This window comes from Emydura macquarii, unplaced genomic scaffold (genome assembly GCF_026122565.2).
Source record: "Emydura macquarii macquarii isolate MOO-44397 ecotype Brisbane River unplaced genomic scaffold, CSIRO-AGI_Emac_v2 contig_3477, whole genome shotgun sequence".
NCBI lineage: Eukaryota > Metazoa > Chordata > Testudines > Chelidae > Emydura > Emydura macquarii.
The window spans coordinates 421,425-437,200 of record NW_027133614.1 but is presented as its reverse complement, the minus strand read 5'-3'; the positions used below and the strand labels follow the sequence as shown (position 1 = coordinate 437,200).

The 15,776-nt window shown below is 44.3% G+C and overlaps 1 protein-coding gene across 1 annotated transcript; it reads right to left on the bottom strand.

Moving 5' to 3' along the window:
* Window positions 1-4,727: 4,727 nt before the first annotated feature.
* LOC137144645 (cathepsin S-like) lies at window positions 4,728-15,320 on the bottom strand. The gene is made up of 8 exons (XM_067535077.1): window positions 15,187-15,320; window positions 13,514-13,651; window positions 12,220-12,342; window positions 10,202-10,351; window positions 9,899-10,123; window positions 7,819-7,984; window positions 5,633-5,735; window positions 4,728-5,407 (listed from the first exon to the last, which is right to left on the bottom strand). The coding sequence occupies exons 2-8, from the start codon at window positions 13,640-13,642 to the stop codon at window positions 5,308-5,310; spliced, it is 996 nt and encodes a 331-aa protein (XP_067391178.1). The 5' UTR covers window positions 13,643-13,651; window positions 15,187-15,320; the 3' UTR covers window positions 4,728-5,307.
* Between the last annotated feature and the right edge of the window lie 456 nt (window positions 15,321-15,776).

Here is a 15,776-nt window from a genome sequence, read left to right as displayed (position 1 = left end):
ACCGATTTAAAAGATTTTGGCAGGACTGATGATCATGAAAGGAAGAGCCATCTAGCACTAGCTAGAACAAAGAAAGTCCTATGCAAGCTTCTTCTGCACAGCAAGTCTAGATACTTTGAAATTAAGAGTATTTCTAATCAGATTCTGACACAATTATGGGGCAACAGAGTTGTCCATTAGAACAGAACATTAGGAGTCCAGAGACCCAAGTTCTATTCCCATTTCTGTCACTGATTAACTCTTTGGCCTCAGGCAAGTCACCTCACCTGTCTTTGACTCAGTTTCCCTATTCATAAAATGGAGATAGCAACATTTATCTTTCTCGGTAGATTATTTGGAGCAAGTTGAGTGAAAGGCATTATATAATTTCAATTCAAGGTATCACTCATATAGGACCAAACCCACTGCAGTCAGTGGAATGATTGCCATCAGTTCATGGGTTTTGCATCAGGTCCATGCCCATTTCAGAAAGTGATTTTTCATCCTTTACAAAGCTACAGGTTGGTGTGAATATCAATAAGCAATCAGGGTCAAGAATTTTATTTGAGTCTTTAAAAATTGAAATAAGAACATCCTACTTCTAGCAGCCACCCTCACTCTGGGTCAACATATCTGGTAATTAACATGCTATATTCCTAGACCATAGTCCTTAGCATGCCTGGCTAGTGCACAACTCTGACTCACCTGTTGTTGACCTTATGATTAAGATCAAACCTGCCATTGGTGGTGTCCTGCAGAGAGGTTCCCTTGGACACTTGACTCTCATGCATGCATGATGAAGTAACAGCTATTTCTTGATCAAAAAAGAAAAATACAGTCTGGTTTATTTTTCATTCATTCTTTAAAAGGCCTAATTCAAAGCCCACGGAAGTCAGTGGGAGTCTTTTCACTGACTTCCGTTGGCTTTGCCTCAGGCCTTAAATGACCATTTCAAATCAAAGCAATGAATACCCGCACACTGTTATCCCCGGAGTACCAGAATTAGGCTTTCTTGATAAGCTGTATGAAGAGTAGCAGGTACTGCAGATACACCCAGTGCCTAGTGGTTAAAAGGAGGACATGAGTACTTGGAATAATATTAAATTAACTCCTTCTTCTTCTTGCCTGGGTCAGGGGAAATCTGGGGGGATATAATCCCATTATTTGCTTCCTTTTGCACTTTTTTTAGTTTCTATATAGTCTTATAGAGAAATAAAAAATCAGACGGGTCAATGCTTAGACTAGAAGTGGCCAGCCATGTGTGTCAGCAGATATGAAATAACCACCAAGTCCAAAATGAAGTCTAGGCCAGTTGGGTAATCACTACCATTCCTATGGACAGCAAATAAAGTGTAAGTGCTCCCATCTAAACTGAAGGAAGTTAAGACCCTGCTTCTGTGGCTGTATCACAAGTTTTCTACTGAGAGGCAGGCAGGATGGAAAAGCAAAGGAGATGATGCAGAAATAGACAAGATGGAGGGGCTAAACTGAAAGGAGGGAGATATAAAAATGTGGTCAATGTTGTTTGGCTATACATTAATTCCAAATGCTGAGATCCTGCTGCTGAGACTCAAAGGATGGCCTTTAAATCCACACTTTCACCACTAGATGGCATTACTCTCCTCCATAAATAAACTGATCAAGAAAACTGTAGAAGGATTATGCAGGTGCTCATCCTTTCTAGCAGCTCATTCTGCCCCATGAACTGAATGGAGGATCTTGGGCAGAGACTCAAGTCACGTAAAGAGCTAAGACAGTCTCAGCTGCTTCAGAGGAGGAATTTTTTCTGGTTTTAAACACAGCTCAAGCCACAATTTATATTAGAGTAATACCCAACACATACTAGGTGCTGAATGTACCTACACAAAGCTTTCAAGGAGCTTACACAACCTGGAAGGGCAAAAACACCCCAAAAAACCCAACAGATGAAGGGTTGGGGAAAGGAAGACAGTGTCGAGTGTATGGCCTGTGTTATTCAGGAGTTCAGACTAGATGATCACAGTGGTCCCTTCTGGCCTGGGAACACATGCATTTGTTGAAGTGTTTAAGGTCGTCACAGACACAGGTCTTGTTAGGTAAATTTTTTAAAAAGCATAAACTACTCCAATTGTCCCCCTTTTTAGCCATTATTAATTATTTGGCTTTGTTCTATTAAATGCTAACTTTTTAAAAACATTGTTATTTGGTTTTTGATATTTGGATGATTCTGTTTCTATTTTAAATTGTACTGTTGCCTGCTTTCAATATTTAATTATAATTTAGCTCTCACCTATTTATTAAACTTTACCTCCTTTCTGTCTGTTGTCATAACAGGGAGGAAGGGTGGTCTTGTGGCACTCAACTGGGACTCAGAAGACTGAAGTTTAAATCCTGACTCTTATTGATTCCTAGATTCTAAGAATCTAGAAGAGACCATTGTGATAATCTAGTCTGACCTCCTCTGTACAGAATGTCTCTGAATTATTTCCTGTTTGTAATAGAGCAGATCTTTTAGAAAAACATCCAGTCTTGATTTAAAAATTCCCAGGAATGGAGAAGCTACCACAGTCCTTGGTAAATTGTTCCCATGGTTGATTACCCTGACTTTTAAAATTTACACCTTATTTTTAGTCTGAATCTATCTGCAACTTCCAGGCATTGCATCTTGCTATACCATTGTCTGCTAGACTTAAGCGCTCTTTATTATTAAATTACTGTTTGCCATGTAAAGACTGTGATTGAGTCACTCCTTAACTTTCTCTTTGTTAAACAGATTGCACCCCCTGACGCTTTCACTATGACATGTTTTCCAAACCTTTAATCATTTTTGTGGCTCTTCACTGAACCCTCTCCAATTTTTCAACAACCTTCTTGAATTGTGGACACCAGAACTGGACATAGTATTCAACAACAGTCACAGCAGTGTCAGTTAGAGAGGTAATATCTCTGTATTCCTGCTCAAGATTACCCTGCTTATACAGCCAAAGATTGTATTAGCTTTTTTAGCCACAGCATCATACATCATCTCTAGCACATGTTCAGCTGATTATCAACCATGATCCCCAAATCTTTTTTAGAGTCACTGCTTCCCAAGACAGAGTCCCCCCTCCTGTAAGTATGGCCTTCATTCTTTGTTCTTAGATATATACATTTATATTTGGCCATATTAAAACACTCCCTTTCATTGATAATTCCCATTTAGAATTACATTTTGAGACCTATCAGTTAGCCAGTTTTTAATCCATTCAGTATGTGCCATGTTGATTCTGTATGATTCTAGTTTCTTAACCAAAATGCCATGCCTTACTAAGTCAATGCCTTACAGAAGTCTAAGTATATTACATTGTAGCAAGGTGCTGTGGCCTTCCTCAGAGCCTGGGCCCGAGGAAGGGTTGTGACACCCCTGCTGTGCAGAACAAGGCTCTCCAGGCCAAACTCCCTTGAAGGAGAGGGGCAGAGCCAGGGCAGGCAAGGGAAATATAAAAGGCCAGCCTAGCAGCTCAGTAAGAGGAAAGCTGCTTCTGGGGGCAGATGTGCCTTCCCAGAGGCTGCGGTCTGTGCCTGACCCAGGCCCTGCAGCTGTTCAGAGCAATCGCCCCACCGACCGGAGCCTCCAAGGCCTGCCTGAGCTGCTGGGCCCTGCTGACCGGATCGGGCTGCCGGGCCCTAGTGACTGGAGAGGGTCGCCGAGCCCTAGCAATTGGGTAGGGCCGCCAGGCCCTAGTAGCTGGGGAAAGCCACTCGAGACCACTGGGTGGGAAAAACCCTCTGAGTCCGGCCTTGATCTGGAGGAGCTACCCAGTGTTGGGGACCCCCCTGGAGCTGCCTGAGCTTGGTGTACCAGAGGACCCCCTGGGACCCTGAGACCTGGAGGAGCTGCCCTCCGCTGATGATCCTGAGGAGTTTCTGGACCTGCCACCAGTTGACGGTGAGGGACTCATAGGACTCCCGCTTGCCATCTAGCCCAGTGACCCAGCGGGAGATGATTGGTGACAGGTACCCAGGGACAAGGTGGGATGAAGTAGCCTAGGGACAGCCAACTAGAGAGTGGCTGAATCTGTGGATAAACTAGTCAGCATGTTGCGGCTGGATCCCCGCTGACTCAGTGGCAAACCACTTTGCCACTTTTAAGGCCCTGGGTTGGGACGCAGTGGAGTCGGGTGGGCCTGTGTCCCTTTCCCCCCTTCCCTAGCCACCCCAGGAGTGCTTGGCTTCCTTGGAACTTGCCTACCCGAGGACACCGAGCTTTACTAGCCCCACCTGCCTGTAAGGCGGGGGCTTCAGAATATCTTGCTTGCCCCGCCCTGCCTGAGGGCCGGGGGCACCAGACTGCTTAACAGCCCCACCTGTTGTTGGAAGGCCAGGGGCTATGTGCTGTAGAGATGTGTGACGTCACTCTGAAACTGTATCCTGCAATGATTCAGTCAATAGATGTCTGCAAATCATATTCCCAAGTAGAGCAATTATCCTCCTGCCATGGGCTCCCCTGTGACCTGTGGAATAGAGGGCAGCAGATGTGATCCTCAGTGCTCCTGTGACTACCATTCAGAGTGGAAGAGAGAATCAGACCTTTCATCTCTGCACCATGTCCTTGGTCCCAGGACTGCAGATGACAAAGATAGCCCTTGCACTGTAAGGTCACATTTTACAACAACAGTAGCACTTGGTTCCGTGGCTGGCCTTCTCCATGCCACAAGGCAATCTCAGGTCATTTCTGACTCCTGGTGTGAGCAACCTGGGTGCTCATGTCTTCAAAAAGGTTTATGGGAACAGCAGTGCAAGATACCAACCCAATTTTGTGTAGCCGTGGAAACATGTTCCTCCTCCAAGGAATGTCCACAGTTCACCTGATATATAAGGTTGCTAATGATTACTTTGTGGCCTGTATTGTGGAAAATCTATACACATGGCTAGGGATGTGTTGATCCATCTATAGCTTCGCCACCTCTGAGGTGGTTTCTGCAACTCTATTTCTCCATCAACTACACATACTAGCTTTATCCGTGTGACACGGCCTTCACTCCAATACATTTTGAGAGAGTGTCAGTGACAACACTTAGCATTTAAATAGCACTTCACACATGCAAAGCAATGTATAGGCATTAACCAATTAAAACACCACTGGGGGATTATGGAAAGTGAGCTAAAAGTGCTCAAATTCTGGACCAGACCAGCCATGATCAGACATCATTTCTGCACTTATATCAGATCCGTCAGATGAATCTGATGGGAGGATTTTACACTTAGAGCCTGTACTTTGGTCTCAAACATAGTAGATACATTACAGGCCTAAGATTAGCAGTTTTACAGACAACAGCTCAAGAGTGCGTTCTGAAGCAGAGCATCCCTCTATATTTGTGGATAACATCCGTAGCTGGCAATCCCGCACTGGTTTCTATTGTTCCTCGACATTTTAATGTATCCTTTGTCACCGAAATATTTGCCCCAGCTGTTGGAAGGAGAAATAACACAGAATTAAACATTAAGAGACTAAAACACCTTATTTTTTATAAGCAAGGTTCCCCCCCTCATTTTCTCACGTTTCAAGATGTTTAATGAAGAACAGTCCAGTTCAAACTAGTACAGACACATACATGCACAGCTCTACGCAGCTTACTCATAGGAGAAGATAATTATATAGATAAATATGGCTTAGTGATGGATTTTCTTTTACCTGTTTTTCACAAGCCAAAAGTCCTTCCCATCCAGGGTGCCGTAGCCAATAGCTAGAACTGCATGATTCACATCATGTGTGCAATGGGGATCATCATAGACCCCTGAAAGAAAAGAATGCACAATCACATAGGAGGAAGAAAAGCCAGCTGGGACTTCTCTGCTCAGTAATGTTGTTGTGAACAATAGCATCTACATGGTATCAATATGCTTCTAACCTGGACCCCCTATAAGGAGATGGGGGGGGGGGGTTTATAATAACAATCAGTCACCCTTTTCATAAGAAGGTCACAAAGCAGGTTAGTCTCTTTATCTCCATTCTATAGATGGGGAAACTGAGGCACAGAGAGGGAAGTGACTTGCTCTGGGAATAGAACCCAGCTTTCCTAAGCCACAGTCCAGTGTGCTATCCATTGGGAAGTTTGGTTTCCATGACCTGTACAATCATTGACTCTCCTACGGAGGTGGCCAATTTGTTTTATGTGCGACAGCCACTTGCCCTCAAAAACTGGACTCAGACCCTCCATAGGGTACCAAAGAGATGCAGTTCTGTGTGGGGCTGCTCCCAATAGGTAGCTTGGTTTGGGCTGCCATAACTTTGGCAACAACCAAGGCTGTTTAAACTACCACAGGAGCTGTCTCAACCCCAGAACTGGACTGAAGGCCATTTTAGAGCCGTCCTGAGCTGAGTGTGGTGCAACACAAAATTGCCCCCACAATATCTGATGGTGCCATAGGTGTTGGAACTAGGGATGCTGGGGGTGCCCATCATATAAAGGTTTGCAGTTTGGTTCAATAGCTCTCAGTTCCCCTGCTACACAAGTTGTTCCAGTGTCCCTGGATGGTGCCCGTTAAGGCGAAGGGAAATACAACCCAGGTAAATAAATTTAAAAAGCACAGGTTAATGTAAGCCACACTCTCTTGGTGTGGCGTTCTGTCCCCCTCTGGTGGTGGCTGGGCCACAGATGAGTTGGTGAGCCTGCCACAGTCTAGGCTACAAGAGGTTGGGTCTTTCAGCTCAAGCAGGAGAAGTTCATGTGTTAAGATTCAGAAGTCTCACATTCGCTCCCTGCTGCCCATGCAGGTGTGCTGGCATTACATCAACATGAGTGAAGAGTCCAGACTGAGGCGCTACTTTAATGACATCCTGTAAGACACCAGCAGAAATTGAACCCGGGGTCGTCAGCCCTTGAAGCACCTCTTGAGCTAAAGGAGAATCTCCAGGTATTTGTTGTTGTTATTATTAATGTGTATTACACTAGCATCTACCAGCCCTAGACATAGACCAGTACTCCATGGTGCTAAGTGTTGTAAAAACACAGCACAAAGAGATAGTCCTTGCCCCAGAGAGCTTCCAATCTAAGGGTATGTCCACACTACACAGGCCTTATGGCAGCATGTAGAGTACACACACTACACACTCATACTCCCAGCACAGGTATAAATAGCAGTGTAGCAGGCTTAGGCATGTAAAGACACACCTGAACCCTTAGGATATTTGCCCTACCCAGCCCTCTGCATGCCCAAGTAGGGCCTCCCCTGTCTACACTTCTGTTTTTAGCAGTGTCATAGTGCTACCTCCCTGATGCTGCGGTCTTTTTCTGCCATAGGGAAAGACTCCAGCAGCAGGAGGTAGTGGGGAAATACTCCAACAGCTCCCACTGCCTCCACTCTGCCAGAGCCTTTCACTGCTGTGCATCGCTAGACAGTGCAGTGGGGACACAGCTGTGTGTAGTTACACCTATTCTACATGCCACCACCAGTAGCGTGCAGTCTAGACGTACCATCTGTATAGAACAAGAGACATTAGCTTCTAGCAGTAGTAGGCTTTTATCATCTAGCCAGCCGCAGAGGGAGGTGTGTATCATTGAACCCAGGGTTATATGATAGTGTCACTCACAAAGAGCAAAACATGCGATTTTGGCTGCATGTGGCTTTTGTTTTATAATTACTGTAATTTATTGCGAGACCAAAAGATTACAGGGAAAAGTAAGAAAACAAAAGCCAAGTCTCCATGGGAAGAGCACAATGTACATGTCGTCTCCTCAGTAACATGCTGCAGAACAGTTAGCAACTGCCTCCACATTCCTCTTTACATTTAAAGAGAGAGTCACAGAAATCAAAGACATCATTGCTTCAAATTATGTACAGCACTGGGCGGGAGGTGTTCTATGTTAGAAAGCGTACCTGATTTATACAGGAAAAATGTAGGCTGCTTCGCATCTATGATGACGGCCACAGGTCCGATATTAGCTATGGCATCCTTCAGGGCTGCTTCATCAGCATATGGGAGCTCAACGAACCTGGAGCAGGTGGTGGCTCGTGTGGCAGGGTTATAGTTACACGTTCCATTCTGGCAGCAGCAAAGATCAGATGAAGCAGGGACATTTCAGTCTCTGGCAGGAACATCTGACCTACTCACAACACATTTGTTTTTACCTCCCTTCTATTCCCCTCCATTGTATGAATCCCCACATTTCTTAGACCAGTGCTGCTCCCTCTGGAGCATTCTTTCTGCCTTTGGGCATCAAGATTACAGCTGAGTAACTAATTGATCTTTCAGTTCAGTGACTTAACTGCAAAAATAAAATTAAAAAAAAATAATTTGTTTCAAACCCAAGCAGAATTTTTCATCATTTTCCATTGAAACGAAAAATCGAAAAAAATTCATCTGGGTCAAATGAAACATTTCAAATGTCATTTCAAACAAACATTTCATTTCAGAATGAGCAGTCAAAAAGATTCATTTTTGCAAATGCCAAAGCTGTTCATTTTGCCATTTCTGGGGAACAAAATATTTGCCAAAAATACTTGCTGAATTTGGGTCGAATTCAGATAGTGTCCTGAAAAATGCATTTTCTGACAAACTTACTATTTGCCAAAACTCTTTTACCCATCTCTAACTGAGATGCCCCAATGTCAGTATCTCTCGTTTCCCATTTCTCAGGTAAGAAGAGTGTTGCCAACTTAGCTATTTCGTAACTGGATTTAGAGACTTTTTGGATTCCCTAGGGAGAAATTAAGTGGCACAGTGACCAGTAATAAATCTAGCCACTTTCACTGCTGATTACAGTGACATTCAGAGAAAGAATCCACCAGTTTGTATAGTCATAAAATCATTCACAAGCAGTGATTTAATAAAATCCATTACACACTCTTCTTACTACATTCTGTTGCACACCAAGTCAATGTCATCATGTCTCAGTTGAACATGCCCTTGGAAGGCATGTTGCCTCCTGCCCCATTGAGGCACATGGCCCTGTCTCATCCCACCCTACCTTCCATCCGTAAGCCTCTCCTCTTTGGCTAACCTGCCTCCTGCACACTATCTGCTTCATTAGCCATCTTTTCCTGCATCTGATAGAGCTGCCTGCTACAGAGCAGCGAGAAGGAACACATTTGGTGAAAACAAGCCCTGGCCAATGTGCTGCTCTCTCCAAAGTGTGCCTAGCTTTAGCAAAGTATTTAATTAGCCTCCATGAACTTCTTTTCCTCGCCTACAGATTACAGTGATCTCAGCTCAAGAAGTCCTGGAATGTGATTCCTTACGAGCCCAACCACCGATACCCCACACTTCCTAGTGCCCCCCCAAATGTGGCCACTTGAGCCTTTTGTTCGTCGTGCAGTGTGAGAAATCTTGCTGTCCACCAAGCTTGACTGTCCAGAGCACAAAAAACAGCCTGTGGGATTGTGAGATACTTTGGGTGTATTCCAGTGGGGCTACATCTATGCTGCACAGCAATAGGGTTTGAGCCCTGAGCCCCAGCTTGATTCCTGCTTGGAACTTCCATCCCCATGGGGTTCGGGACCATGGATCTGAGCCCTCAGTTAGCACAATTTGTGTGTAGATGGAAGGGTGGCAGTGGGGGTTAGGCTTGAGCCTAAATTCAAACCCTGGGCTTACACTGCAGTATAGGCAGACATGCTGTTTCCAAGTCCAAGCACGGCACTGTAAACCTGGGTTTACAATTGCTGGACCCAGGTTCCACAGCCATGCTAACTGCACCGCACAGCCCTTCGGACTCAAGTCTGTGGCTTGAGCTGCGTCCACACTGAAAATGACAGGACTTGGACCCAAGTCACAGCAGGACTTGAACTCTGACCCATCCTCTCAGCAGCGTCCTAGGACTTGGGGCCTACGTACTTTCTGACCTGAGTCAGACTGATTTGTGAGTGGATGGAAAGGGAGCTTGGGATCAAACCTGAATCAAAACCCAGGCTTAGTGTGCAGTGTCCACATACCCTCTATGTAAACTTGGATACCAACCTGAGCTGTGTACGGATAGGAAGCATCCGAATCAATGCCATTATTATCGATGATGTACTGGAAGGCTTTGGTCATATATCCGCCACTGCAGCCGAGGTTCCCATACCTAGTGGAGCAGTCGACTAGGTTCTGTGCGCTGAGAGACACCAGGTTTCCAGTTTTCAGCTTCATCTGGGCTTCTAGGGCACCGACAGCACTGAAAGCCCAACAGGCACCACAGGCCCCCTGAAAAAGCCAAAGAGATGCACTCAGCCGCTGTGGTGATGGGCACCCATGTCAGTAAAAGAATAGATGACCTCACACCTGATTTTTCACATCAGTCACACATCCTTTGTCCCTCCAGTCCATGGAGTCAGGCACCTTGCTGCCAGGGCGTGGCCTGCAGGTGGAATTCCGGTCAGGTCGGTGGGGAATTTTCACTCCAGTTAACAAAGCAGCCACTTCCTCACTGGTCTAGTTAAAAGAACACACACACCCCTTCAGACTGATGTCCCCTTCATTGTACAGGCTGGCCCCAGACACTGGGGCCATTCAGGGTATGTCTACGCTGCGGAGTGAAGTCAATTTATTTTAAATCAACTTTCACCTGCCGAATTTTAGAAGTCGGAGGAGTGTGATCACACCATGCTCATTGCATCGGGGAATTGTGTCCCCACTAGCTGGGTCGACCCACTAGCTGGGTCGACAATCAAAGCAGTGCACCATGGGTAGCTATCCCACAGTGCAACTAGCCGCAGAGGCTTTTGGGAAGGTTGTCCTCCTCCCATGATGCAACATGACATGCCAGTGGAGACGCATACTTTAGGGGGTTGATGTAAATGGTGTTATGTCGATCTCCATTATCAGTGTAGACAGGCCTGAGATACACACTCTGTGGCTCAGGTTCAATTCTTGTTCACTGATGTGTTCTTTTCCTTTGTGCAGTGAAAAATATGAGCACATCTGAATGTTGGGGATTAGCCTCTCTGACACAATAGCCCATACTGTAGCTTTGTTTTCTGGGAACTTCTTCATGTACGAACCCACCTACCACAGGACATTAGTGGGGACAGAACCTAGGACTAGCACTGTGGGAAAGTTTTCAGGCAAAACATTTTTTTGGGGGGGCTGAAAAATGCATATTTGGATCAACTGAAAGAGTGTGAATTCATGTTGAATTTGCTAAATTGTTTCAGCTGGAAACATTTTTTTTCAAAACTAGTCAAAATGTTTTGATTCAAAATGATTTTTCATTTCAGATTTTACTTCCATTTTATTTTTTTTAAAATTTAAAGGTAAATGAACCTTAAAAACTAAACAAAACGTGTTGTTCGATCCTAAATGAATTGTTTTAATCTTTTTCAGTTCACCAGCACCGTATCAAGTCCACCTGAAATGAACATTTTATTTCTTTTTTTATTTTTTGTGTCAGCCACCAAATGTTGCCAAACCTCTTGATTTTATTGAGTGTGTCACAATATCTGGTGTTTTCCTTAAAGCAGCAACTGGGGGGGGGGTGTGTGTGTGTGTGAGGGGGAACCTTGAGATTGCATAAGAATTTTAGTTCTTTTTTTCTTTTAAAGTTTCCATTTCTCAGATAACTGTGGAGAACTGCAGGAAAACATAACTCTTAAAAGTGCAAAACCCATAGGCAAATAAAAAGAGCCCCCAAACTTACATTTTTTTTTAAAACCCAGAATTTTTAAGCCACCCATCATTTTAGGGGCCTGACTCCTGAATTTTGAATGCTTGGCATTGGCAATAACGGGATCTGCAGCACAAGCCCCTGCACTTTCAGTTAAAGGAGCAACTTCCTTAATGAGCAACAGCTTAGCAGCCAGGTTGTGTGTTATTCCATGCATGACACTCCTCATGGATGTGAGAGAGGGAAGGTAAGGTAGAGAAACAGGAACTTGCGGGGATGGTATTCCCACACTTCTGAGCACTTTCGTGTACTGTATGTGCAAGCTCATGCTGCTTGGAGGATGCCATTTGATACAGAAACGCGCTGTGTGCAGGTCACATGGGCAGGGCACTTAAAAAATCAGGACTAACCCCTGGTAGCAGTTTTTTCATACACACTGCTGAACCAAGCAAGTAGAACAAAGATTTGCACAGCACAGTGCTCAGGAGCGCTGAAGGGGACAGGTTGCTGCTGGAGGATGCACAGAGGTGCTGTAGTTTTCAGGGTACCTCTGCAGGGCTCATACTGACCCTTGATTGGTTGGAGCTTGTTCTGCCCATGATTCAGATAAATTCTCTGGTCACTGCACCCCCAGGGAAATGCAGGTAATTCCAAGATGCTCAGTCGCTTGAACTGTAGCGATATTTTTTTAACTTACCATGTCTCCTAGGTGGTTCATGCCCAGCTCATAGGAATGCAGCCCCAGTGAGTGCTCAAGGTTATGCAGCATAACAAGCTTGAGGTTCTTTTCCCAGGTCACACGCCGTTTGCATTCCTCTTTCTGGAATCAAAGTACAGCCCCCACATTGTTATGCAGTAGTCCAGAAGAAACCATCTTCAGTAGAAATGAATTATACTTCTACAGCACTTTTTTCATTCCTCAGGAACCCAAAATGCTTTGCAAAATGTTGCTCAGATCCTGCAATACTCACTGAAGCAAAACGCCCTAGGAAATCAAGGGGAATCTTAACAAGGTAAGCATGACAGGAGTGAGTCCTTCCCCGCCACTGAGATGCAGCCAGGTCTGGTGTGGTGTGCAGCAGCTTTTTAATAGCACACAGCAACACTACACGACAGATTAGGACAAGAAGAGAAGAATCACACTGTATCCAATTAAATCATCAGGGGAAATTAGAGGAAGGCAGAATATAACTGTCACCAGCACAGTGATAATACTTCGTAATTTAGGAGGAAAGTGCTGTGAGATTCTCTAATGAAGGCCCCCCAAGCAGTTGAGGCCTTCAGCTAAGCCAAAGTAATTAAGGAGCTGCGCATACAACTAGAATGCAACACAATATCAATAATCAAACATTCACAATGCATCCTAGAGCTGTGCAAATAACTGAGTTTTCGATCTGAAAGCCAAACCAAAGAAATGTTTTAAAGATCGGTTGAAATTCTTTTGATTTGGGTCAAATGTTTTGTTTCATTTGAGGCTTTTAAAACCTATTTATTTATTTACTTTGAATAGAACTGAGGGAAATTCTAACACAAGATGGCTTTCCAAAAAGAAAAGTCAAAACGGTTCATTTACTAAACACTGAAATGAACCATTTCCACATTTCTATCTCTTTTTTTATTTGACCAAAACTGAGCCAAATTCATCAATCAATCTGAATCTGCATTTTTCCACCGAAAAAATGAGTCGTGAAAAATGTCACCTGGCTGGCTCTAATATATACCAAACAAAACACACATTAAAAATAAGCTAACCCCATGGGATGGTTTAGGTAAGGTGAAGATTATACACAGGGCCCAACATTAATTAAAACGGAATATCCCTCTGAAAGCAGAGAGGTCTTTACAATGGAGAAGGGTGGGAGGTAGTGAGCGCTGGAATAAGGCTAGCATGCTAAGTTCCTGAATACCTGCTGACCTGAGGGGAAATGGTAATGGAAAACCCCTGGCCCGCCTCACCCCATACTTTAAACCCACAGCTACTCAGATTTCACCTTGTGGCTGTATTGCTTGCCATAGATTTTCTTCCAGAGCTCCCAGTGGTTATCCAGCATTGGGTCTGTTTGTAGATGTGCAGTAGCAGCAGCAAGAGAAGCCAAGAAGATACAAGCCAACAGTTTCATTCTGCTCAGCTATTAAAAAAGAGTGCATTGGTGAAAGATAATATCTGCAAAATGATTAAATCATGTATCTCAATTTCCTCTACTCAGCAATGTTGCAAAAGTTCAGAGATTGATTTGCTGAAATTTCTCCATTCTCTCTGCAATGAGCAAAGTGTCATGCAAACACTGATCCTGCAGGAGGAACTACTCTTAGCAATCTGACTGCTGGTACCTCTTGGGGGGCTGAGGGGAGAGGGCATCGGAAGGGGCTCCTGGAACTCCATATGATAAAAACAGACTTGAAAGGAAAACAGAACTGGGTCATTGGATAATATCACCTGGCTACTTCTACAGCTCCTGAACTGGATCTTGTACCTGGATCTGGGCATCAGTCCCTGGTACTAAGGTGATACAGGGGAGGAAAGAGGGCTAGAGCTAGAGAAAGTCAGGGACATTCCCTGCTGCGGTGGTAATTAATGTAGCTTCACTGAGGTCAATGGGCATGATCCCTAGCTTGTTATAAATTGGTGTCTATGACACGCTGTACCCCATGTATACCCTTATTGTGTGATTCGTGTATCATTCATGTTCTCCTTTACAGTGTAACTGTGTATTGTCTGATGCAAAGTATGCCATGTAAAGTGTTTTTGGAATGCTCATGACATACTGAACATTATTGTTATGGTAGCATGTTTCCTGGAATGTCACACATATGTACAGATATGAAACTCTGCTATGTCATATCCCCAAATGTGTGTCTCACAGCAGACAAACACAAAGCTGTGTTTCCACTCCCAGCAAGGCATGCGTACAGGAACAATGGACTGGCCTAAGCACCTGTGAGCACTTTAGCTCAAGTGGAAGAAATCATGCCCATTGCTGGAAAGGGTAGATCACCTGACCCCAGTGGGGGTTGGGGAAACTTGTTAAAAGCTGAGGCGTCTTTGTCTCAGGGCTCTCCCCTGGAACTTATCTTCCAAGCAACAATAAAGACTGGCAACTACCCATGGCAGGGTTGAACATGGTTGCAAGAAGCATCACAACCAGCCTGTGTGGTAAGCTATCGTCATAGATGGAAAGAGACTGAAATGTTAATCTTAGTTTAGGATACAAGTTACCGAGTTATCTTTTAGTTAATTGTGATTAATTCTTTGACTCATTATTAATCTTCTGATTTATATTAATCTGACTTAGATTCACTTAAAAGCAATTTTCAAAGGAGTTAGGCACCCATTGACTTTCACCTAACTCCTTTAGGCTCCTTTGAAAAATTTAGCCTAGTGAGAGAGAGAGATAGAGGGGTGCATGGGGTTAGAGAGAGAGAGAGAGGGTGTATGAGAATAGATAGACAGAGGGGGTATATGGAAAGAGAGAGACAGAGACAGAGAGAGGTGTATATGGGGATAAAAAGATAAGACTGACACATGCTGGTGTCTGTAGATTTAAACTCTCTACAAGCAAAATACAAAACGCCATTTCTTGGTTTTACTTCCTTAAACACATTGTTCCGAACATGACAAAGAGGAGGTTTGAAGTACAAGGGGAAAAAAGAAAAGACACAATACCTGATAGGCGTTTGCTTGGTGGAGATTTCTAGGTAGGAATCTGAACTGATCAGCAGGCAGCAAGAATTCCCTCAAATTCTCCTACTGAGGGCAGCTCCTGAGTGAATCCTAACACCCTTCCTGCCCTGACTACATGCTGAGAAGAAGGACTTTTGCCCTGCCAATCTTGTCACATAAGATTGCGAATGAGGAAATGACAGGACCTCTAGTTTCAATTTTACTGTGATTATATCAAAATAGGGATGCTCACTACAGTTGCAAGCCGATTTTCACACCCCAGCCCTGGAGCTCTAAAACCACGTGTTTTTCCTTCCCTTCTCGGACCCTACACTGCATGGTTTGGAGAGTTAAAAAAATTAATTAGTAGGCTCAACACATTCAAAAGCTTAGATGGGTGCAAATAGTCACCTGGGTCTCCATTTTGGGGGTTTAAGTTCTTATCAGTGTTATGGTAACAGCTAGACATCCCAGGTGATATCAGGCCCCTATTGTGCAGGGGGTCTGTATGACCACAAAGCCTGCCCCAATGAGCTCACAAGCTAAATAGACAAAAAGCAGGAGGGGAAACTGAGGAACAGAGCAGGGATGCA

Coding starts and splice junctions, on each gene's coding strand:
- LOC137144645 (XM_067535077.1), bottom strand. CDS start 13,642: ATGAAACTGTTGGCTTGTATCTTCTTGGCTTCTCTTGCTGCTGCTACT. Junction 7,985..9,898: donor CCTATCCGTACACAGCTCAG/GTTGGTATCCAA, acceptor TGCTGCTGCCAG/AATGGAACGTGTAACTATAA. Junction 5,736..7,818: donor ATTTTTCCTGTATAAATCAG/GTACGCTTTCTA, acceptor CTTTTCTTTCAG/GGGTCTATGATGATCCCCAT.